The sequence below is a fragment of the Schistocerca cancellata genome, chromosome 9 (genome assembly GCF_023864275.1).
Source record: "Schistocerca cancellata isolate TAMUIC-IGC-003103 chromosome 9, iqSchCanc2.1, whole genome shotgun sequence".
Classification (NCBI taxonomy): domain Eukaryota; kingdom Metazoa; phylum Arthropoda; class Insecta; order Orthoptera; family Acrididae; genus Schistocerca; species Schistocerca cancellata.
The window spans coordinates 256,596,997-256,622,878 of NC_064634.1; the positions used below are offsets into that span (position 1 = coordinate 256,596,997).

A 25,882-nucleotide genomic window follows, 5' to 3' on the forward strand; every position below is an offset into this window, starting at 1 on the left:
TTGTGTGGAGCCATGGTGAAGAATAGGTCGTGAGAATCAATGCAGCATTACCGAGGGATGTTACCCTATATTTGCTGAACACTTGAACAGCCTCCGCACCAACATAAAATTTACCATGGAAGTAGAAAAGGACAAAAAACTACCATTTCTAGATGTGCTGGTCACAAGGGACGGCGATAACCTGGGACATAGCGTGTACCGAAAACCGACACATGTGGACCGATACCTGCACAAACTATCAAACCACCACCCGAGCCAGAAAAGAAGTATGATTCATACGCTCGTAGCGCGAGCAGGACGAACATGTGAGCCGCAGCACCTCAAAAGCGAAATGCGACATCTGGAAAGTGTTCTGAGGAGCAATGGGTACTCCACAAATTGTGCTAGAAGTGCAACAGAGCCAAACACTCGACGAAGTAAGAAACCAGGGAAAGAAATGTCGGGTACGGCCTTTCTGTCGTGCGTTCCCACAGTGACGGACAGAATCGATCATATATTGCACAAACGCGGGGTAAAGACAATTTCCAAACCGACAAAGAAGGAAAATAATGTCTTAGATCGGCAAAGGATAAAAGGGACCCACTTGAAGTTTCGGGAATATACAACATACCATGCACATGCGGAAAAGTTTATGTCGGAATGACTGGACGATCAATCAACACCAGGATCTAAGAACATAAGCATCATTGCAGGTTGGAGCAGGTGGAGAAATCGACCGTGGCAGAGCACGCGCTGAGTGAAAACGACTACGTAATAAAATTCTCCGACGCGGAATTCTGGCTGTAGAGAAACACTATCACACCCGCTTGTTTAGAGAAGCTATAGAGATACACAAACACGGGAACAGCTTCAAGAAGAAAGAGGAAAGCCTTAAGCTAAACGGATCCTGGTTTCCCGTACTGCAGCGAACGACCGCCGCAGGTAGCAAGAGGAAAACCGCACCGGAAATGACCTCGGAGAAGACCTCGGAGAAGCCCTCGGACGTTGGCGAGCCAGGTACATATAGTCTGCGGCTGCGAGCACGGCTCCAGTTCACCACCGGCAATGGAGGGTGAAGCTTTGACAATGCCAGCCACTCGTGCTGGCGAAACGTCAGTAAAATTATCAGACAGTCGGCCGAAGAAACAGAGACAGAAACAAATAGGCAGTTTGTCAGTGTAGACAAAGCTGAATTACTTTTTTCTCTCCATATATTCTGGCCAATAGCATCTGTCTTTGTGCAGCCTGCAAAGTTTCACAGTAATGTTGAATCCAATTTATGCTTCCAACTTTGCAAAGATGAAATATGAAGAACTTTCTATAGAACCGAAATCACCTATTTCTACTGAATAGGAGAAATTACTTATGAGTTATTGGTTAATTTCGTGGACGTACTGGTGTTAACAATAAAATATATTCCACGACAGTGAAAACGATCACTCTCTCAGTAAGTTCAACCATTTTATTCTTATAGTAAATTAAGATAAGCTCGTTTTTTTGCATTTGGAAATTTACACAGTTTTTAACAAATCTTCAAGTAAAGTTATTTTTATCTGTTCAGAAGAGACTACTGCATATGACGGGGTGTAGGGACTAGTGCACACTACAATGTAATACTTTTAGTTGATACACATCTGAAACGTATTGTTACCCTTACTTCTAGTGTTGTTAATTAGTACACAAATATGTGTCTATCTAATTTGGATTCTCTGTTTTAATTTTATATGTCAAATACAGAGAGTGGATGAAATCACACTTTTGAAATACTGGTGCCCTACATTCTACTATAAATCCTTTACAGGCAATTAGAAAAAGTTATCCCTATAATTATTTTCATTTGCTTTAGTAACCAGGTTAATAAGGCATTAATGATAAAAGTTTAAATTTATTACAGTTTTCAAATATGTACAAAATGTCTTAATAACTGTCATTAGATATGCAATTAATTTTTAAACTCTATAATTCTTCAGGTTGTATACAATGCTTGAAGCAACACTACAGAATTAGAAATTTCTGTACTGTAATATGTTATCATTTAGGGTACAGTTCACATTTCTGCAAATACAATAAACATTTATTTATAAATGGAAGTAAAATGACGAAATCCCTGAGATGAGAGATTATCAGAGTATGTTACTTTGCATCATTACTTATCTGGTGACAAGGCTTTCTTCATATTTCAGGAAGATGTTCAGTATCACTGTTTTTGTGTGTATACAATCGCCATAAATTCTCCTAGGTTGCCAAAATAATAAAACCTTTACTGAGGAAAAAACTTAAAATTTGCATGGCAACAATTGTTGATTGAAGAAACTATAAATAGAGAAACTTGATTACTTTATTTTCTATGTAAATAATTGTTGTTTTTCTATTGTTGAGTAGAGTAAATCCATTAATTTTGTCACCTTTCTTACAAACTACTCCCTTGCACTCGGTAGCTTATGCATATTATTCAAGAATATCAATAGTGTCCTTTTCAATTAATTAACATCTGTTTAACTGATATTTCATTAAAAGTTCAGACATTTTATTCTCTCCATTAGATCAGATAATTTAATCTAGAATCATCATTTTTGTATAAGCTGTAGGAATACCAGTGTGTCTTTATTAAAGATGCACAAATCAGTATTCTTCCACAGTTCAGCTCCAAAGAATATGGGTTTAACGTCTGTTCATTTGACCCAACAATGCGTAGTATGAATAGGATGCATTCACCAGCTGGAAGATAAATATACATAATGAGATCAGAAGAAGCTGCGTTGACTATAAATCTATGTCTACTGATTGCATACATCTAAGTAATAAATGTACTTGAAAAGTGTACACTGCTATGATGCTGTGGTGAAATGTATCTTTTTTCAGAAGGAGCTCAAAATCTGTGGTTAGAAACACAGTGATTTATGACAGTGTTCTTACTAACTGAATTTGTGGTAGAAAGAATCATTCAATACGAGTTGAAAGTCCGTGGTATTTACATAATGTTACGTAACAAAATAATGGTTATTAGTTAGTATACACATAACTTTAACTGACGAACTTCCAAATAATTGTTATTATTTACATAAACAACGTTGGATAACCAGAGATAAACGACAGTATTCTCGACCTTCATTGTGTATGTAACTCTATTACGCCGTAGATTCGATTCCTTAGACTGTAACAAAGGAGACAAACATGGAGTAAACAACTACTTCCGATATTGTACATGTGCATCTAAATGACTACTCTGCAATTCACACTTAAGTGCCGGGAAGAGCGTTCATCGAACCACCTTCATTCAGCTATTTCTCTACCATTCCACTGTCGAAAAAAGTGCGGAAAAAAAGAACACTTAAATCTTTTCGTATAACCACTGACATCACTTATATAATTGTGATCTCCATAAGCAATTGGGCATCAGCAAAATATTTTCGCATTCGGAGGAGATACTGGTAACTGAAATTGTGTGAAAAGACCTCGCCATAGTTAAAAACGACATTGTTTTAACAACTGCCCCCTCCCCTCAAACAGTTCCCGGGCCGTGTCCGTTAAACTATCCCCTACTTCACGATAATCAACATGTGAAATTTTGTCGTCCGTCAATTTAGGCAGGTGAGGACCCAATATCGCTGCATATTGGTCTCAGAAGCGGACGGAGAAGTGCATCGGTGGCAATCACTAATAGATCTGTTGCATCTGCCAATAAAATACAAAAATGCAGCCTTTATTTTGCTTTTCCCACTACATTTTCCATGTCAGCGTTCCAGTTTAAGTTGTTCGTAACTGTAATGCTTAGGTATATAGTTGAATTGACAGTCTTTGGCTTTGTGTGCTTTCTTATCGTGTAATCAAAATTTAACGGATTTCTGTTAGTATTCCTGTGGGTGACATCACACATTTCGTTATTTACAATCCATTGCTGCTTTTAGCACCTTAAGATATCTTGTCTAATTCATTTTGCAGTAGGTTTTCATCGTCTGATGATTTTATTGGACTGTAAGTGAAGGACAGCATCATCTACAGACAATCTGAGAGGACTGCTCAAATTGTCTTCTGAATCGTTTGTGATGGATGAAACATTAATTCCTGACTGGGAATGGAGGAAGGAATGTCCTATAGATATGTGTCCGGAAATTGATGGTGTGCGTGAAACGACGAGTTGTTCCAGAACACACAACAGAACTGCATCTCATCCACGTTACAACATATTTTAAATGTGGCCTCCTTCGAATTGCAGGTCATAGTGGCAGTAGCTAGACGTTCATTTGTCTGAAAAGACCCATGGTCACACAAACGTCCAAAAAGTGCTTGAAATGTTGTGGGATGTGCTTGATGCCTGTAAGGGCACTTGTTTTGGTGTAGTTGTGCTGTCTCTCGACCATTTCCATCTGCTTGGACGTATATAAACACAATCTCGACTTGTTTCCTACATTAATACTGAACTATTTTGCTGCTTACAGTCCGCTGCGTCTATCACACATCCTCAACGCACAGCACTTGATCAGAGGAACTGTCATTCGTCAGCGCCCTCTACCGTGGCACGATGCATTTCCGGACACATGTTCATAGCACCCTTTCTTCTCCAATTCCAGTTAGGAACTCGCCCCTGCACTTTGTTGGTTTTACTGATATTCATCCTGCATGGATTAAGAACAACAGCGGGGCTGTAGTACTTCCTAGTGTCACACTTTGCGTCACTTCCGATTTACTCCATGACTTTGCGTCACTTATTACGAGATTTGATCTCTTAGTAAATAAATCACGAATATCGCCGCACAAATGAGGCGATACTCCAGAGGCACGCGTAACTGAAGGAAATGCTATGCCTTGTCGTAGTACATAGGTTGAACGCTGGTACTGGAGGCATGTTTATAATAAAAATATGGTAATATTAAATGTGATGGGTACAGATTCAGAATACGAAACAATATGGCTGATGACAGGTGTTAAATGTGAATAACACATGTCATCTGATGCTTTTATAGACCTTTTGCATCAGCAGCCATAGTGGCGGAACACTTGTCGGGAAACTTACAGAACACTTCGTGTAAATATTCTGGTCACAGTATAGTTTTAAGTGGAGATCTTAACATACCAGCTATAAACCTGCTGGTGCCAAACAGACTCTAACTTTTCGACTCAGTAGCCTAGAATAGGGAATCAGTGATCATAATCCAGTTACAGCAACGCTGCATACGGTGGTAAATGGAATTACAAAGAAAGGCATGAAGATCTTTCCGTTTAGCAGGAGCGACAAGAGAGATTTCAGATTACCTTGCAAGTTTCTCCAGCACTGACAATGTTGACCATCAATGGACAAAGTTCAAAAGCATTGTAGAGTACGCACTAGACATGTACGTCCCGAGTAGAGTTATAAGCGAAGGAGTCCTATGAACATGTGTCCGGAAATGCATCACGCCACGGTAGATGGTGCTGACGAATGACAGTTCCTTCGAACATAATGAATTACCTCGAAGAAAACGATCTATTGACACACAGTCAACATGGGTTTAGAAAACATCGTTCTTGTGAAACACAACTAGCTCTTTATTCACATGAAGTTCTGAGTGCCATTCACAAGGGATTTCAGATCGATTCCGTATTTCTGGATTTCCGGAAGGCTTTTGACACTGAACCAAACAAGCTGCTTGTAGTGAAATTGCTTGCTTACGGAATATGGTCTCAGGTATGTGACTGGATATTTGATTTTCTGTCAGACAGGTCACAGTTCATAGTAATTGACGGGAAGTCATCGAGTAAAGCAGAAGTGATTTCTGGCGTTCCCCAAGGTAGTGTTATAGGCTCTTTACTGTTCATTATCTACGTAAGCGACTTGGGAGACAATACGAGCAGCCGTCTTCGGTTGTTTGCTGATGACGCTGTCGTTTATCGACTAATAAAGTCATCAGGAGATCAAAACAAACTGCAAAACGGTTTAGAAGAAATATCGGAAGGACGCGAAAAGTAGCAGTTGACTTAAAATAACGAAAAGTGTGAGGTCATCCACATGAGTGCTAAAAGGAACTTGTTAAACTTCGGTTACACGATAAATCAGTCTAATCTAAAAGCCGTAAATTCAACTAAATACCTACGTATTACAATTACGAACAACTTAAATTGGAAGGAACACATTGAAAATGTTGTGGGGGAAGGCTAAGCAAAGACTGCGTTTTATTGGCAGGACACTTAGAAAATGTAACAGACCTACTAAGGAGACTGCCTACATTACGCTTGTACGTCCTCTTTTAGAATACTGCGGCGCGGTGTGGGATCCTTACCAGATAGGACTGACGGAGTACATCGAAAAAGTTCAAAGAAAGGCTGCACGTTTTGTATTATTGCGAAATGTGGGAGATAATGTCACAGAAATGATACAGGATTTGAGATGGGAATAATTAAAAGAAAGGCGTTTTCCGTTGCGACGGAATCTTCTCACAAAATTAAAATCATCAACCGTCTCCTCCGAATGCGAAAACATTTTGTTGACACCGACTTACATACGGAGGAACGATTACCGAGATAAGAATAAGGGAAATGTGAGCTCGTACGGAAAGATATAGGTGTTCATTCTTTCCGTACGCTATATGAGTTTGGAATAATAGAGAATTGTGAAGGTGGTTCGATGAACCCTCTGCCAGGCACTTAACTTTGATTTGCAGAGTATCCATGTAGATGTAGATGTAGAAGTGTAGACCATCAACAAAGTAAATAGCTTATAAATATTGAAATTTGTGTGAATTTCTAAGGGACCAAACTGCGAAGGTCATCGGTCCCTAGACTTACACACTACTTAAACTAACTTACGCTAAAAACAGTACACACACCCATGCCCGCGGTAGGACTCGAACCTCCGGCGGGAGGGGCCTCGCAATTAGTGACATGGCCCCTCTAACCGTGCGGCCACATGGCGGGGAATAGCTTACAGAACATTTGTTCGACTAATACTGGAATGCTACTCTTCAGTATGGGATCCGTACCAGATAGGATTGATAGAGGAAACAGACGAGATTAAAAGAAGAGCAGCATGTTTCAAGTACCGGTTCATTTAGTAAGCGCGAAAGCGTCACAGATGTGATCAAACAACTCCTGTTGCAGGAGCTGCAAGAGAGGCGTTCTGCATCACGGTATGATTTGTTGCCGAAGCAGAGTGTACGTTCTTATTAAAGCCGACCTATGTATTGCTCACTTCTACGTATATCTCCCGGAAAGAACATTCGAGGTAAAATTAAGACAGACTTGAGCCAACGTGTAGGCTTAGTAGCAGTCGTTTTTCCTGCGAACAATACCCTAGTTTAAGAGGAAAACAGGGAATTGACACTGGTACATAACGTATTCTGCGCTATACACTGTAGGGTGGATTGTGCAGCATAGATGTAGACGAACAAGTTGCTCGGTAGCACTGTCACCGTAAAATTCACGAAAAGCAATTAGCCTGCATCTTTTAGTTGAGCCTGATACCCTTGTGGCTGGTCAATTTTAAGAAAACTCCTTAACAGCATCGAACTCTAATTTGGTTGCCTGAATTATTGACGTTTAAGCTACCATGATAAGACTTTACACAGACCGAGACGAAGGCTTCCCTGTTGATTGGGTAGAGGCGTCCAGCGGTGAGAACCAGAGGTTTCTGGGCCCTGCTGATGAGGATTCTCAGGCTGCGTTTGAAACGTCCACTCGCTTCCACCCAGCAACAGCTGTATGCTGACAGCACCACCGCCTCCGCCTATGGACAGGAAAACACCTGAAGAAAATTTCTTCGTACTGCCATGTCGAGGGAACATCACTAGCGCTGAAATAAAAAAAAACACACACATCTGCCTTTAGTTTTATGCTATTGCTGTTTTTCGCCAGGGTATATTTTGCTCGCCTTAAATATTTCTCAGTGTGGTTCATCATCTAAGCAGTTTATCTAGAGGAGGGTTAAAATATTCACTGATTGAAATTTATACTGTGGGGAGAGAAAAGAAGATTAGGATTTAACACCCCATCGACGATGAGATCATTGTAGACAGAGCACACTCTCGGTTTTTAGAAGAACAGGAAAGTATATTTATTTATTTACTGCTGCCAAGAAACTAAATCTGTATAACAGAAATTATGACTGCAGAAATAGTAAAGCATGCACTCAAACAATCATTAATCGGTGCTGATTAAATGTGCTGCTGTTATAATATTCTAAACCAGAATCATCATGTAACGTATTAAAATTATTACGAAGACTATCTTTCTTTCAGTAGGCGTGCCATTTTATATCGTAACTAGGTGAGCACCTGTCGTTGCCCAGGTATGGTTTTATACAAACAGTTAGTCCTTTTCTTCTTGCCCCCGCCCTCTGTCCTCCTTCTTCTCGCCCTCTCTTCTCCATCTTCATTCTCTTCTGCCCATGTCTTCCTCATCTTCGTCTTTCTGAATATCTTCTAATTCTTTCCTCAGTCCCTACCTCTGTCGAACTCATACTCCCCCCCCTCCCCCTCTCTATCCATCTCCTCCGACACATATCACTCTCCACCTCCTCCGTTGTACTCTCTATTCATCTCCTCTTTACTCTCTACTCATCTCCTCTTATCCCTCTTTCTATGCGTTTCCCCCTACCCCGTCTCTGTCCATTAGTTCCTCTCTGTCGTTACTGTCCTCCCCCTCTTTCTCTGCACATCTGCTCTTTCCCCTCCGTATGCCCATTTCCTCCTCCCTGTATCTCCCTCCATCATCATCTTTCCCATCTTTGTGTCCAACTCCTGCCCCCTTTCTCCGTTTATCTCTTCCCCATTCTATCTGTGTCTATTTCCTCCCAGTCTTTGTCTCCCCATCTCTCCCACTCCTATCCTACTCTGTACATCAAAACCGCACCAATAGGAGGTTGTTGGTTCTCACACCACAGTATTTCTTTCCAGGCCGTAAAATGTGTTTGGCTGAAGTCTATACAAGCATTTAAGTCGTTCATTTTCCCAACAACTTGAGCTATGTGCGAACAGGTACCATATATTTAACATAATTCACACATTTTGTATACATGTTTCAGGTATATTTGTAGCATATTTTGCCATGCAGTTTCGTTTTCAAGCAGCTCTGTGTTTAGACTTCTTCTCTTCTGAACTACATGTCGTACACACTGAAGTGCCAAAGACACTGGTATAGGCATGCGTTTTCAAATACAATGTAAACAGGCAGAATAGTGCGCAGCGGTCGGCAACGCCTATATAAGATGCCAAGTGTCTGCCGCAGTTGTTAGATCGGTTGCTGTTGCTACAATGGCAGGTTACCAAGATTTAAATGAGTTTAAACGTGGTGTTGGTGCACGAGCGATGCGAACAGCATCTCCGAGGTAACGAAGAAGTTGTCATTTTCCCGTACGACCATTTCACTAGTGTACCGTGAATATTAGAAATCCGGTAAAATATCAGATCTCCGACATCACTGCGTACATAAAAAGATCCTGTAAGAACGCGACCTACGACGACTGAAGAGAACAGTTCAACGTGACAGAAGTTCAACCCTTCCACAAATTCCTGCAGATTTCAATGCTTGGTCATCAACAAGTGTCATCGTGCGAACCATTCAACGAAACATCATCGATATGGGCTTTTGGAGCCGAAGGCTCACACGTACAACCTTGATGACTGCTCTACACAAAGCTGTACTCCTCGCCTGGGTCCGTCGACACCGACGTTGTACTGTTAGTGACTGGAAACATGTTGCCTGGTCGGACGAGTCTTGTTTCAAATTGTATCGAGAGGATGGATGTTGAATACGCGGCGCCTGCATGTAAGCAGGGGACTTTTCAAGCTGGTGGAGGCTCTGCAATGGTGTGGGGCGTGTGCAGTTGGAGTGATATGAACCCCTGATACGTCTAGACACGACTGTGACAGATGACACGTACGTAAGCATCCTGTGTAATCATCCGCATCCGTTCATGCCCATTGCACATTCCGACGGACTTTGGCAATTCCAGCAGGACAGTGCGACACCACACATGTCTATAATTGCTACAGAGTGGCTCCAGGAACACTTTTCTGAGTTTAAACACCTCCGATGGCCACCAAACACCCCAGACATGATTATTATTGCACGTATCTGGGATGCCTTGCAACGTTCTGTTCAGAAGAGGTCTCAACCCGTTTGTACTCTCACGAATTTATGGGCAGCCCTGCAAGATTCGTGGTGTCAGTTCCCTCTAGCACTACTCCAGACAATAGTCTAGTCTATTCCAGGTCGTGTTGCGGCACTTTTGCGTGTTCGAGGGGGCCCTATACGATATTTGACAGTTGTACCAGTGTCTTTGGCTCTTCAATGTAATTTCGCAGGTACATTCAGCGGCACATGTAGATACGTCTGCCAAATGTGTTGGTAATAGAGCTGGTGCCAAGGAAGTTTAAGTGCCAAGTTAGGTTCAAGCCGATCCATTAGTTTAGATCGAAATGGGGAAAATACACTTGAAATGAAGTGGATATGAAAATACGATATGATGACCCAATTAGCCATCTCCTGCCCACTTATTATGAAAATTTCCTCCATGAATATTAACAAATGGCGTATTAATGATAAATTCTTTTCGTGAGCTACAAAAAGCCGTTGAAAAGTCACTTCAAATGTACTCCTGTTTGCTACAGTAACTTTATGAAAAACTGGTTTTTATTTCTTACACTGTTTCTTAAATACCCTGATATTTTACTCCGTTACGACGTAGATATTTCGCCCTTTATCACTAATGCAAGATTTTGCAGTGGAATTCGATGCGGAGATAGTCGGTTCGAATTCGGATCTTCGAAGACATTTTAATCACGAATACTGGGTCGAAATGGATAGAAAGATGCCTTAACAGAAACGTATATCAGTATCTTGTGCTGGACGATAAACCTCTTCGCAATGTGTCACAAAATGAGAGAACGTAACATGATGATGGCCAATCGTACGTCGAACGTCGGAGACACACACGCTTACAAAATTTTAATTTTAGGCTGGGATACTGGACTAGACTGTCCCAGAAATACATTAAAATTAGCTCCAATCCCCCCCTCCGACAGAAGTTTTCGGGAGTTTTCTCTTGGTTTTAGACATAAATCCCAGTCTGGATATTCGCACCGAAAATTTCCTATTTGGCTATCCTTTGCCCCACTTCTAGTCTGCTCGGATGTTCCACTGAAAACAACGAAGTTCTACTACAGCCCATCCTACTTTTACGAGATGGGAATGAAAGATACAAAAATTAAGCATCACACTAACATGGTGGCATCACAGTCCAAATGAATGTTATTGTTGACATACAACTGGCAACTATAGCAAACATCTTCAACTACTTTTTAACCACAAGTATTTTCCCTGAGATCTGGAAAACGGAACTAGTAATGTCACTTTGCCACAGTACCCTCTGTTTACAGACCTATTTGCATTTTATCTACACTTCCCAAGGTCTTAGAACATATGGTCCACGATATATTCCACGACCAGGTAACAAACCATCTATCACAGGATGCCTGGCCGTGCGGGGTAGCCGCGTGGTCTCAGGCATCTTGTCCCGGTCCGGTCGGCTCCCCCATCGGAGTTACGAGTCCTCCCTCGGGCATGGGTGTGTGTTGTCCACAGCACAAGTTAGTTTAAGTTAGGTTAAGTAGTGTGTAGGGTTATGGGTCGGTGACCTAAGCAGTTTGGTCCCATAAGATCTTACCACAAATTAATAGGACACCCCTGTGACAGCGGCCAATGAGCATCTGTTTCCGCGCTAATTCTTTGCTATAAAGCCGACGCTGGGGACTTGCAGTCTCCAGTGGTGGACACTCACGTGAAGATGGCTCGACGGTTTTCAGCCGAAATATAGTGGTAAGAGGTCAGCAAGTTACAGTTGTAATCCCGAAACCTCATCGAATATTCAGTACGCCGGGAAAACTTCAAGAATAACATACCTCTTCGGGGAGGAGAAGGCAATACAGATCTAGTGGTTGGACGCGTTACGCAATAAGCGAGCGATATTGTTCTCAGTGTTTTTTACTGGGCTGTCGGAACAATAACCTTATTCCGATGTTTGCCAGATTGAGACATTTTATCCAGACCGCTGCTGCAAAATTCATTACACGAAAGGCGAGCCCAACACTAGTGAAGGAGAGAATGGAAATGGCGTCAATCCTGCAATCACTTTCCTGGGCATGGGTCATCGACGTGACCTAAGCAAAATTGGACTGGGTCCATAAGAAGTCTACATCAAGACAGTTTTCGAAGTTCGCCCGGCAGTCAGCTACGTTACCACAAGGAGATACTTTTCGACGCCCCGTGGTCAATTTAACGGATAAGGTTTTGGACAACGTAACACTGTCTGTGCTTGAAAAAGGCTTGAACTTCGGCCTTACGCCGAAACCCTGCCGCTGACAGATTTTATTAGTGTTGTTGAGGATGCTGTCACACCTATTCCTAGTGACGCTGCAGAAGAAGTAAGACGTGAAACATATCGTGCACTCACGAAAGCTTCACCTAAGAAGAACTACATTTCTGCCTTGGAAAGGGCCACACTACGAAAGCTACTAAAAGATCCTCACTAGGTGATCTTACCGGTGGATAAGGGAAACGCCACCGTGCTGATGCCTCGTGAGGTTTATGAACAGAAAATTTATAGCTTGCTATCGGAAGACTTACGAAGATCCCGCAGCGAAAGTGGAAAGAAAAACATCAGCACTGCTGAATTGTTCTTCTGTTCCGCAAGAAGTGGCCAAAAGACTAAGACCTCATAGTTCTGTGTCACCCAGGTTATACGGTGTTCCGAAGATTCATAAGAAACGGGTTCCGTTACGGCAAATCGTCAGTAATATCGACGCCCGCACGTATGATTTGGCGATACATCTCGCCTCTCTACTGAGACCTTTTGTGGGGAAGTGCGCGCATCATGTTCGCAACAAGGCTGACCTTATCAATAGACGGAAGTCACTTCAACTCAGTGAAACTGACTTATTAGTGAGATTCGATGTCATCTCACTTTTCACTAAGGTTTCTCCTATGGACTCTTTGTCACACATTAGCAATAAGTTCACAGCCGATATAATAGAACTTTTTCATCATGTCCTTTCCTCAAACGACTTTTTATTTAACAACGAATATTTTGAACAGACTGACGGTGTTGCCATGGGCAGTCCTCTCTGCCCTTTGGAGATATACTTCTTTCTGGAAGACTTTGAAGAAAGGGCACTTGATTCGGCAGAACTTAAACCGAGAATCTTCTGGCGAAATGTAGATGAAACTTTTGTAGTGTGGTCCCATGGTGAGGAAGAACTGTCACGTCTCTTGTAACATCTGAATTCAATCCACAATAACATCCAGTTTACTATGGAAACAGAGAAGGACGGTTGCTTACAATTTTAGGACGTCTTGGTTACTAGGGGAGTGGATGGGTCATTAGGGCATTCTGTGTACTGTAAGCCCACACATACGGACCTTTATCTGCAAGCGTCGGGTTGCCATCACCCTTCACAACCTATTGGTGTTCTTAGAACGTTGGTGCACCTGAATCATACTAAGCTAACATAAGTCAGACGATAGGCGCATTACATGAAAGGTGCGTTGAACATCGGCGCTGCACTCGCCTTTCGCAGCCCATTAGGTCGGCCGAAACTGAGCATTGTATTACCACAGGACGCTATGGAATATTCTGCCACAGAAATCTTGGCATCAGCGAAAACTTTTTTGGGATTCAGTAATTAAAGAATCCGTGGAAATACATCTAACACAAAATCTTATAAATCGTGACAGCGGCTTTCAACTGGACAAGCCTTGGGACCAGACGATCTCTCTAATATCTTCTGAGAGAAGTCAGTTTATTCAAAGTGACATCTGACTTATTTTAACGACCCAAGCGCGCTTTTCCACAGGGGATGGACATGTAGTTTCACCTTTACGCATGCGCCTGCGCGCCACAGATTGACCATTAGTTGCAGAGGGTGCGGATTTCGATAATAGGACGCTCTTGTGACGGCCACCAATGCCTATGCGTTTCCGAGCCAAATTTTTGCTATAAAGGCGACGCCAGGAACTTGCAGTCTCCAGTGGCGGACACTTACCTGAAGATGGCTGGATGGTTTCCAGCCGAACTATAGCGGCAAGAAGTCAACATGACACGGCTGCAATCACGAAACCTCATCGAATATCCAACTACACTCAACCTACTAGGCGAATACCAATCAGGCCTCCGCACACGTTTCAGCACATCTGCCTTATTAACGGTAACACATATTCCGCCATGGATGCACGAGAGGCAACAATCATCCACTTCTTAAGACTTCAGCAAAGCCTCTGACACTGTCTTATTTGACCTTTTACTTGCCGAACTGAGCTGTGTAAATTCTGCGCCAAGTGCAGTGCAGTGTTTTTGTTCATATCTGGCGTGTCGCCAGCAACGCTTCATGTCAGACACCTTAAAAACTCAGTCCAGGGAGGTAGTAACAGACGTACCCAAGAGTTCAGTATTAGATCCTGTGCTCTGTGTATATACGTGTTTACATATGCTCTATATTTGTCACCAGTTTTGTCCCACCGCAAATACCACATGTACGCTGACGACCTCTAACTGTATCTAGGATCAAAACGAATAAACCTGAATACACCTATCAAGAATCTAATAACTGATCTGTGCACACTACCAAAATAGGTGCAGGATATAACCTGAACCCATAGAAAACCCGAGCGTTACTGGTGGGTTGTTCTAGGTTTATTATCCTGAAATATCATGAATTCCTACAATCCTTGGCCCTAACTAAACATCATATGAACAGACCTGGGAAAACCACACTGTACCGACCGACTGCCGTGTCATGCTCAACCGACAGGCGTCACTGGATGCGGATTTGGAGTGGTATCTTTTCATAAACCGCTCTGACGGCCTTTGTCAGTTATCGTGACCGATATTTCTCAATGAAGTAGCTCGTTAATTGATCTCACAAAGACTGAGTGCATCCCGCTAGCCAATAGCGCTCGGCAGACTCGGACGGTCACCTACCCAAGTTCTAGCCGAGCCCGACAAGACTTAACTTCGGTGATCCGACAGGAAACGCTGTTACCACAGCGGCAAGGTCGTTGATAACTTTGATCCTACGTGGGTCAAATGTCGACTTCTTTCCTTCAGCCAAGAGTCTACGAGTAATAATAGATGAAAATCTACATCGGACAGAGCTCATAAGTGCAATGAACAAGTAAGCATCAGCATCGCTCCACGCCCTATAAAAATATAAAAAGCTACTCCCTCTTGACCTGAAAAAAAAACTTGTACCTCACCATCATGCTTAGCTATCCTGGCTGCATGCAGACAGGCTTAGAGAATTCCATACCATCTGTCTTCTCTACTGTCTTATCAACGAATACTTTCCCTCTAATCTCTCCTCGACATGAGCGCTCTCATCTGAACAAAGTGGTAGAAACTCCCTTTCCCATAAGAGAAAATTCCTTTCTGTCCCACTCCATCGTTCAGCAACTTTCTCGAAGTCCTCTTCAGTAATAGGAAGCCGTATTTAAAACAACCTCACTCGTTACATTAGCGAACTCAGTAACATCTCCATCTTCAGAAGACAGTTAATGACATATCTACTAAAGCAACATTACCATTGTATATGTACGCACTTGTCACCTTTGTGCAACCTTCTTTCATACCAGATACCAGATAGTTCTCATTTCCTAGTGGTCTTTCTAGTGCAGTCTTCTTAAATTTCCTTTCTCCAGAACTCAATGTATCAGAAAATATCTGTCTTGCGCCTCCTCCTTTTTCTCGCTCGTTAGTCTTCTAACTGGTTTGATACGGCCCGCCACGAATCCTTCTCGAATACCAAGCTTCTCACTTTAGAACAGCACTTGAAACCTACGTCCTCAATTTTATGCTGGATGTTTTCCAAGCCATGTCTTTCTCTGATGTTTTTACCCACTTCAGCTCCCTCTATCATCAGTCAACTTATTCCCTGTTGTTTTAGCAAATATCCTGTCATGCTGTTCCTTCCTCTTGTCAATGATTCCCATATATTCGTTTCCTCGCTGATTCTGCGGAGAATGTCCACGTTTCTAACCTTACCAGCCCACCGAATGTTCAACATTTTTCTGTCGTGCCACCTCTAAAATGCTTTGATACTCTTCTGTCCCGATTTTCCCATAGTCCATCTTTCGCTACCATACAATGCTGTGCTGAAAACGTACAATCCCATAAAATTCGTCCTCAAATTTAGGCATATGTGTGATACTAGTAGACTGCTTTCGGCCAGGAAAGCCCTTTTTGCCAGTGCTAGTCTTCTTTTTATGTCCCCCTTCCCTCCTACATCATGGGTTGTTTTGTGCCTAAGTAGCAGAATTCTTTCATCTAATTCTTAATCCTGTATTCTGATGTTAAGTTTCTTGCTGTTCTCATTTCTCGAATTTATGATTATGTTTGTCATTTTCCAGTTTACTCTCAATCCATATTTTGTGCTCATTAGGCATCTCGTAATTCTTGTTCACTCTCAGTGAGACAGCAATGTCATCAGCGAATCTTATCATTCATATACTTTCACCATGAATTTTAATCCTGTTCTTGAACTTTTCTTTTATTTCCGTCATTATTTCTTCGCTGCCAAGGTTAAACAGTAGAGGTGAAAGACCACATTCCTTTTTAATTCGAGTACTTCGTTCTTCTTCTTGCACTCTTATTGGTCCCTCTTGGTTCTTATACACATTGTACACTCCTGGAAATTGAAATAAGAACACCGTGAATTCATGGTCCCAGGAAGGGGAAACTTTATTGACACATTCCTGGGGTCAGATACATCACATGATCACACTGACAGAATCACAGGCACATAGACACAGGCAACAGAGCATGCACAATGTCGGCACTAGTACAGTGTACATCCACCTTTCGCAGCAATGCAGGCTGCTATTCCCCCATGGAGACGATCGTAGAGATGATGGATGTAGTCCTGTGGAACGGCTTGCCATGCCATTTCCACCTGGCGCCTCAGTTGGACCAGCGTTCGTGCTGGACGTGCAGACCGCGTGAGACGACGCTTCATCCAGTCCCAAACATGCTCAATGGGGGACAGATCCGGAGATCTAGCTGGCCAGGGTAGTTGACTTACACCTTCTAGAGCACGTTGGGTGGCACGGGATACATGCGGACGTGCATTGTCCTGTTGGAACAGCAAGTTCCCTTGCCGGTCTAGGAATGGTAGAACGATGGGTTCGATGACGGTTTGGATGTACCGTGCACTATTCAGTGTCCCCTCGACGATCACCAGTGGTGTACGGCCAGTGTAGGAGATCGCTCCCCACACCATGATGCCGGGTGTTGGCCCTGTGTGCCTCGGTCGTATGCAGTCCTGATTGTGGCGCTCACCTGCACGGCGCCAAACACGCATACGACCATCATTGGCACCAAGGCAGAAGCGACTCTCATCGCTGAAGACGACATGTCTCCATTCGTCCCTCCATTCACGCCTGTCGCGACACCACTGGAGGCGGGCTGCACGATGTTGGGGCCTAACGGTGTGCGGGACCGTAGCCCAGCTTCATGGAGAGGTTGCGAATGGTCCTCGCCGATACCCCAGGAGCAACAGTGTCCCTAATTTGCTGGGAAGTGGCGGTGCGGTCCCCTACGCACTGCGTAGGATCCTACGGTCTTGGCGTGCATCCGTGCGTCGCTGCGGTCCGGTCCCAGGTCGACGGGCACGTGCACCTTCCGCCGACCACTGGCGACAACATCGATGTACTGTGTTGACCTCACGCCCCACGTGTTGAGCAATTCGGCGGTACGTCCACCCGGCCTCCCGCATGCCCACTACACGCCCTCGCTCAAAGTCCGTCAACTGCACATACGGTTCACGTCCACGTTGTCGTGGCATGCTACCAGTGTTAAAGACTGCGATGGAGCTCCGTATGCCACGGCAAACTGGCTGACACTGACGGCGGCGATGCACAAATGCTGCGCAGCTAGCGCCATTCGACGGCCAACACCGCGGTTCCTGGTATGTCCGCTGTGCCGTGCGTGTGATCATTGCTTGTACAGCCCTCTCGCAGTGTCCGGAGCAAGTATGGTGGGTCTGACACACCGGTGTCAATGTATTCTTATTTCCATTTCCAGGAGTGTATATTACCCGTCTTTCCGTGTAGCTTATCCCTTTTTTTTCAGAATTTGGAACATCTTGAACCATTTTACATTATCGAACGCTTTTTAAAAGTCGATAATATTATTATTATTGTCGTTATTATTAATAATAGCATTTTTAGCACTATTAGTGCCACCAGTTACTCCAATACAAGTACTGCCATTATTAACTTTATTATTTCACAGTCAGTGTTATTTACTCACATTGCCACTTCACTCAGATCATTTCACTACTATTCGTCATATTAAAACCTTTTCTTTGGTAACAGTGATGTAAAAAAGAGTGGTTTATTTGAGAAACACGGGAATAATGCAACGGAGGGCCAGATAGCTCTAATGAGATAGGATTAAATGAATAAATAAATACGCTATCTACACATACACTGATACATCAGAATTTTATGACCACTGGCCACTAGCAAGTTGGATGCATTCTGGTGGCGTTTCGGCCACGTAGCGCATTAAGAAAAGTATGTAAGCAGAGCAGTGACGGATGGGGGTTTCCGTAGTGAGGATATGGGCTGAGAATGGAGATATACACTGAGATAAGCGACTTTGCCAATGGGCAGATTGTTATCAGGCAGAGCCTGTGGACAAGTATATCGAAAACTGCGCGAAGGTTATCGAATTTTCATGTGCTAATGTCGTGAGCATCTAAGGAAAGTAGTAGAACGGCAGTGAAACTACCACTAGGTGCTGAATGGTTGGACGTCCACGACTCTTCACAGAACGTGGGGTTTGGAGGCTTGTCTGCACTCTAGAGGCAGATAAATGGCGATATGTGGCAACTCTGGTGAAAGAGCACAATACCGGTGGACGCACATGTGTGGCGGAGGACACCATTTAGCGCACTGTTTGAACAAGGGGCTCTGCACTCCCACGTGTTTACATGTTGGCCCTGCGACATCGTCAATTACGATTTTAATGGGCTCTGGACCATCGAGATTGGACTGTGAGTCATTGGAAACGTGTCGGCTCGGCAGATGAATCACGTGGCTGCTGCCCCAGGCCGACGATCGTCTCCACAACACCGTCATCCAACCGAACGGGTGCTCAAGCGTCCATCGTGCCACATACGTAAGCTGGTGGGCGCAGTACTATTCTACGAGGGCCATTCGGAAAGTAAGGAAAGATAGGTCGTAAAATGGAAACCACAGTGTAAATAAAAACTGTTTTATTTGCAACGGTTAGCTACACCTTCCAGCTGCTTCTGTACACAGTTGCCGCTCAGACTCAGGCATCTGTCGTAGCGTTGTACCTACTTTTCAGTTCCCTCGTTATAGAAGACAGCCGCCAGTGCTTTCGACAATTTTCTAATCTGGACTGCAGCTCGTTGTCTAAGTCAAAATATTGGCTTCATAGCCAGCGGTTCATCTGAGCAGAGATGAACCTCAGGGTAGCCAATTACGGGCTGTATTGTGGGTGATCGAAAACTTCAAATCGAAAACGCTGCATGAGCATCTTCATTGCTCCTGCAGAGTGCGGCCGAGAATTGTCGTGTTGAACGAACCGCATGACAGTTAAGTCATGTGGATCGCATAGCTTCAGGCGAAATCTTTCGCAAAGCCCTCATACTTGTCGAGAAACACTAATTAGCAGCCATATTTACGTTCTCACTGTGAGGTCAGAACTGAAAAAAGCGACATGATGCGATCGACAGGCGTACTAGGCACAGTGCCCAACGCATCTGTGCAAAGCTTCATCAGCTTTTCACTGTATTTTCCCTTTCGCGACCGATCGCACCTTACTTTCTGAATAACCCTCGTATGATAGACGTTCTCCTGCGCTTGCATGGAACATGCGATAGTAATCGAAGACACCAGGTCAACTGCGAACCACCAGCATCCTGTCATGCTTGATGTCTTTCCTGACGACGATTTCGCCTTTCAGCAGTATAATTGTCAGTTTCTCGAAGCCCGAATAAGGCTGCCGTATTTGGAGGAGCGTGATAGTGAAGTCATGTAAATGTTTTGGTAACTAAATTCACCTGATATGAATGTACACAAATCAGAGGACAGCTATTACGGAAATTACATGACTTGTGCGTAGTTACCTGGTGCCACGTAGCTCCAGAAATCTTACAACGAACTTTAGAATCGATAATAAGCAGAATTGGTGATACACTGCGCTACGAAGATGGCCCATAATTAAGCAAGTGGTCATAATGTTTTGTTTCGTCAGTATGTATGAAAACACACGTGCTGAAGTAAAGATTCTGTTATGGGGGAGGAAAGAAAGCATTAGCTACCAGATGAGGTCCCAGGGCTCGCCACCAGTAATTCATTTTTCTTTTAAGGAGAGAAATAGAGGGAAGAGGTGGGAGTGGAGAAGGGACAGAAGGCACTCGAAGTGCTACTAGAGTTGAGTTACTTGAACAAATCAGTGACGCGTGTTTGGAAAGAAAAGCGAGTAATATCATGTTTGACAAAATGGGGGGGGGGGGGGAGAAAGATAGGGCGATTACAACGAAGGTAACAAGAACTTAATGAGGTTCAGGGTAGACTGTTTGAACACCTATCGTAAATTTATATAGACATGGCCGTAACAATATAGAATTCGTACATAAATTTAAAAAAAGTCTCACACGACTGATCTATAAGCGCCGAGTCAGATAAGTGTGTTCCTCAACAACATTGATTCCGACGGTGTTGTTTTGCAGTTGTCAAATCTTCGACATGTGCCTACCTGCTCGGTTACGTTGTGTGCGGCCCAGCAATACAGGAACACCTGCCCACCTGGCACTGGAAGGAAAGACGCGCATTTGAGAACTGCAGTGAAGTCTGTACTCTGCAATAATAAAAATATGTCTCAGTAGAAAAGGTAAATGATGGAATGCAGCAATTATCATTATTGTGTACCAATTCTCAAGCTACTGAAAATGAAGCGCTATTAAGGTTCTCTCAATAGTACATAATAATATATCGTGAAGTAATATTATCACTGACATAGTTCGGTTTATATTTGCTACATTATTGTTGTATAGGGTGCCATACCTAAATCGATAAAAATGGAACACTTGTCGGGTCACTTTGTCGTCCGCCTGTCTGCCAGTCAGTCAGTCAGTCTGTCAGCCTGTGTGTCCGACTGTTAAAAACCCTTTTCCTCAGGAACGGGTAGAAGTATTAAGTTGAAATTTATGTCACAAAGTAAGGCCCACAGTCACTGGGCGGTGCAAGAAGTAGAAGTAAGAAATTGAAGTAAGAAATAGGAGTTTCTAAGTCAATGCAATCAAAAAATAGCATGTATGTCACATATTTTGATAACCCAAAACTCACTCTTCAGAACCTATAGGGTACTTCCTGTTGACGTAGACTCACGAAATTTGACAAGATGCAAGGTTTCTAAGTACAACTGTACCACAAAAATGGCTCTGAGAACTATCCGACTAAACTTCTGAGGTCATCAGTCGCCTAGAACTTAGAACTAATTAAACCTAACTAACCTAAGGACATCACACACATCCATGCCCGAGGCAGGATTCGAACCTGCGACCGTAGCGGTCGCTCGGTTCCAGACTGTAGCGCCCAGAACCGCACGGCCACTTCGGCCGGCAAGTGTATCACATTTATACAATTTTTTTTTTTTTGCAATTTTTTATTCGACTGTCTGTCAAGAGCCCTTTTTCTCACAGATGGGCTGAGGTATCAGGTTCAAATTTTTGTCACATATTAAGGTCTATATGCCCTTGGCGGTATATTAAATATATGCTTCTAAGTCAATGCAGTGAAAATATACGGCGACTTACGCTATGTATTTCGATACTCGCGAACTCCTTGATTAAAACCTATACGGTATTTCCCGTTGACCTAGAATAAGGGGAAATTTGGCAGAAAGCAAAGTTTAACAGTAAAACTAAAAAAAAAGGTCGGAAAAGTTGTATCACAAGAAAAAATATTTTTTGGTAATTTGTTGTCCGACAGTCTGTCTGTCGGTGTATTAAGGCCCCTATTCTCAGTAACGGTTGGCCGTATAGAGTAGAAATTTATTTTAGATACTAGGGTCTACGGTGTCTGCTGGTGTAAGAAACTTAAACTTCTAACTAAATGATATCAGAAGATACGGCCACTAATTTGGAATATTCTGATACTCGATAGCTATATCAGGATAAATCAAGCATTGCATTACCTGTATATAACAAGGGTAAAAGTACAGACGCCTAATATCGGTTTGTTACAGAATCCTTTAACATGTTCTGAGTCCGAATGTAATAATCTTTCTTGAGCCTGAAAAGCTTATGTTCCCCAAACAGCATGGTTTTGGAAAGTGTCGCTCGTGTGAAACTGAGCTATCCCTTTTCTCACATGATAAGCTGCGAACTACGGATGAATGTCAAGAGGCAAATTCCATATTTATAGATATCCGCAAAGCATTTGAAACTGTGCCCCATTGCAGAATGTTAACGAAGTTAAGAGCGTATGGAATAAGTGTGCAGATATATGGGTAGCTGGAAGACGTCTTAAGTAACAGAACCCGGAAAATATTCATCTGAGACAAGCCTACGTCAGGATTGCCCCACAGAAGAGTCATAGCACCACTGTTGTGCTCTATATACGTACATAAACGATTTGGCGGACAGGGTGGGCAGAAATCTGAAGTTGTTTGCTGATAATGACATGTTGTACGATAAGGCGTCAGAGTTGAGTGACTGTAGGAAGGTACAAGACGACAAAATTTCTAGTTCCTGTGATGAATGATAGCTAGCCCTAAATGTGGAAAAATATAAGTTAATGCGGATGAGTAGGAACAATAAACCTAGAATGTTCGGATACAATAGTAGTGTCCTGCTTGACACAGTCGCGTCGTTTAAGTATCTGGACGTAACGTTGCAAAACGATATGAAATCTAACGAGCATGTGAAAACTGTGGTAGAGAAGGCGGATAGCTGACTTCAGTTTACTTGGAGAATTTCAGGAATACGTGATTCATAGGTACAGGAGATCGCATATAGGACTCTGGTGCCATCTATTCTTGAATATTGCTCGAGTGCTTGGGATCCGTACCAGGTCTGATTGAAGGAAGACATCGAAGCAATTCAGAGGCGAGATGATGGATTTCTTACCGGTAGGTTCGAACAACACGCAAGTGTTACGGAGATGCTTGGAGAACTCAGATGGGAGCCCCTTGAGGGAAGGCAACTTTTTTCTTCGTGGAACACCACTGAGAAAATTTAGAGAACCAGCAATTGAAGCTGACTGCCGTTCGGTCCCACTGTCGTCAACATTATATTGTGCGTAAGGACCGTGAGGATAAAATGCGAGAAATTACGGCTCATTTGGAGACATACAGATAGTCATTTTTCCCTCGCTCTAAAAAGTTCCTGAATGGAAAAGATCTATGAAGTCTACCAGCAATGCAGTTTACGGCGAAAGAAGTGCAGTAAGTTACTGGTCATTTTTTAATTCATCACCAAGTGACTACAACATGGTTACACGGCTTTACAATGACATCAACGACAGGCAACATGGTGCCATGGTTACCAACCAAATTCCCTTCCCATTATCACTGCATGAGTCAGTGACAAAATCGCACTTACAAATCAATCGCTACCCTGCCATTATTTACAGGAACATATTTTACGTAAAATTCCTCTTATCGCCTGAAATTAGTTGCCGGCCGGTGTGGCCGTGCGGTTAAAGGCGCTTCAGTCTGGAACCGCGTGACCGCTACGGTCGCAGGTTAGAATCCTGCCTCGGGCATGGATGTGTGTGATGTCCTTAGGTTAGTTAGGTTTAATTAGTTCTAAGTTCTAGGCGACTGATGACCTCAGAAGTTACGTCGCATAGTGCTCAGAGCCATTTGAACCATTTTTGAAATTAGTTACGTTTTGTAAACAAGAGCTCACTGAAGTAATTTTGAATACTTACGTGAGAGAACTGGGCAGCTGGGCAGAAAATGCTGATGGCGGGGGGAGGGGGGGGCAGCTGGGCAGGAAATGCTGGCGGCGGGGTGGAAGGGGGGGGGGGAGGAGAGCATTATCTGTGTATGTAAAGTGTAAAGCGAACTGTCATCTTCGTGCTGGAAGTCGCCTTTCCAGGAGGAACGCTACGACTGACGTACAGGATGACTGAGAATCAATTTCCCCATTTGCAGCATGGAGCAGTGTGCATAGATTTACGTAGAAGCCGTCCATATCCTTTCGTCGTATAGGTGTTACTAGTAACGTATATAGTGTATATATGTAACCAATGCAGTGTAAATCCGCTTTATGGGAGCCGAACACCCACCGATAGCAGCTGTGCAGTGTGTCACCGGCGATTCCTATATCAAGCTGTGTAATGGTCGATATAACATTGTGAAATACTCCGAAGTGGCCTTTTGACACACAGTGCGGTGGAGAGAGTGTGGACTCGCCTTCTCGCTATTCCATTCGCAGACCTACAAAAGGAGGGAAGTTCATAACCACAATCAGGCGACCTGCTTCCTGCACACGTCTAACCTCCAATCTTCTCTCCCCAACCCCCTTCCAAGACTATTACACAACCAGAACACAATTTATCCCTTACTATGGATCTGATTCACTTAGAAGTCATATATTTGATCTTAATTCACTTTAATAAACATTAATTCTATAATATCAAAGTGCAATTTTTTTTAACATTGCATTTTCTTCCATTCAGTGCATTCGCTGAAATATGGAAACTATTATTCCCAAACAAAAATGAACAGGATCTTCCTCTGCAGGAAGTTTAATTTACTTTAATCTTCTGCTGGAAAAAAATTTCCCTAGAAGCGGCGGTTTTCACACACAAACACACAGACACACACACACACACACACACACACACACACAGGCACACAGACACTCACACACACACACTCGCGCATTGTAGTACTAATAATTTCGAAATAGTTCTGTGGTGTAAGAGTAGCTACCAAATATGTTTGATTCCAGTTCTATTAAATTCTATACACCTCAGGGTGAGAGATATTAATGGCTGGATACTTCACTTCCTTCTGTACCACTGTCTGACTGCCTGAGGTATAGTATAAGTCGTTTCTCTATCTAGTACTACATTTTACGAATTTTTCTGTTTATTTAATTCATGAAGGAGGTAACATGCTCAGTTGGCAATATGGACAATTGTTTGTTGTCTACATAAAATTCTCGGGTTGAAAGTTACTACCGTAATATTTCCAAGAAACATTTTCTTCCTTAATGCCGAGAATATGATATCGTAAGACACTAGTGCTTCGAAATACCTAAACATAATGCCAGATACAGAATGCCTAAGAACCTGCTCCTTTGATTAGTAATCGAAATATCCTGGGTCCGAGATTAGAACCCGTGCTCTGCTTAAGTTCCGAATAATAATCGTCAGCAATTGCGCCAAGGACTTCCGGCCTAAAATGTCTCCCCCCTTCTGCCACAAGTTTTGTCAAACAAGGCATAGGAGGGGACGGAGGCTCTGGGAAATCACTCGTCCTTGTGGCGGCAAACTACACCTGGAAGGTGGAGCTATCATCGATTAACAACAGCATCAACAGCAAAGGCGAGGAAACCCACTGCATTAAAGATACATAATGTGCACCCATAGGACACGTGGCCTGTAATTGAAAAAGTGTCATGATGGTCTCACCATTGGCAAACGAATCCGGATTGGATCTCGATTTGCATATCTGGGATATCAGGGAGGGTACTGCCAAGGGGGAGGGACGATGAGCCTGGGAAGAAATAACCAACAGCGGGATAACATTCTATGAGTGTAGCAAGGAAAGCTAAAGAAGTCTGAAAAAGGAAATGGAAAGGCTGAACTTAGATACAGTGGGATACAGTGAACTGAAATGGCAAAGAAAGCGTCCATCTCTTTCGTCACCCAAACTCTGTCAGTCTCCTGA

At 43.1% G+C, this 25,882-nt stretch overlaps 1 protein-coding gene across 1 annotated transcript in view; it reads right to left on the bottom strand.

Moving 5' to 3' along the window:
• Positions 1 to 2,458: 2,458 nt before the first annotated feature.
• The window catches only part of LOC126101337 (odorant receptor Or2-like), a 52,648-nt gene continuing 29,224 nt past the window's right edge, over positions 2,459 to 25,882 (bottom strand). Inside the window, exons 3-5 of the mRNA XM_049912008.1 lie at positions 20,732 to 20,833; positions 7,523 to 7,678; positions 2,459 to 2,697 (exon numbers count right to left, since the gene is read on the bottom strand). Coding sequence (XP_049767965.1) covers positions 2,641 to 2,697; positions 7,523 to 7,678; positions 20,732 to 20,833 — 315 coding nt within the window. The 3' untranslated portion in view covers positions 2,459 to 2,640. The remainder of the gene's footprint in view (positions 2,698 to 7,522; positions 7,679 to 20,731; positions 20,834 to 25,882) is intronic.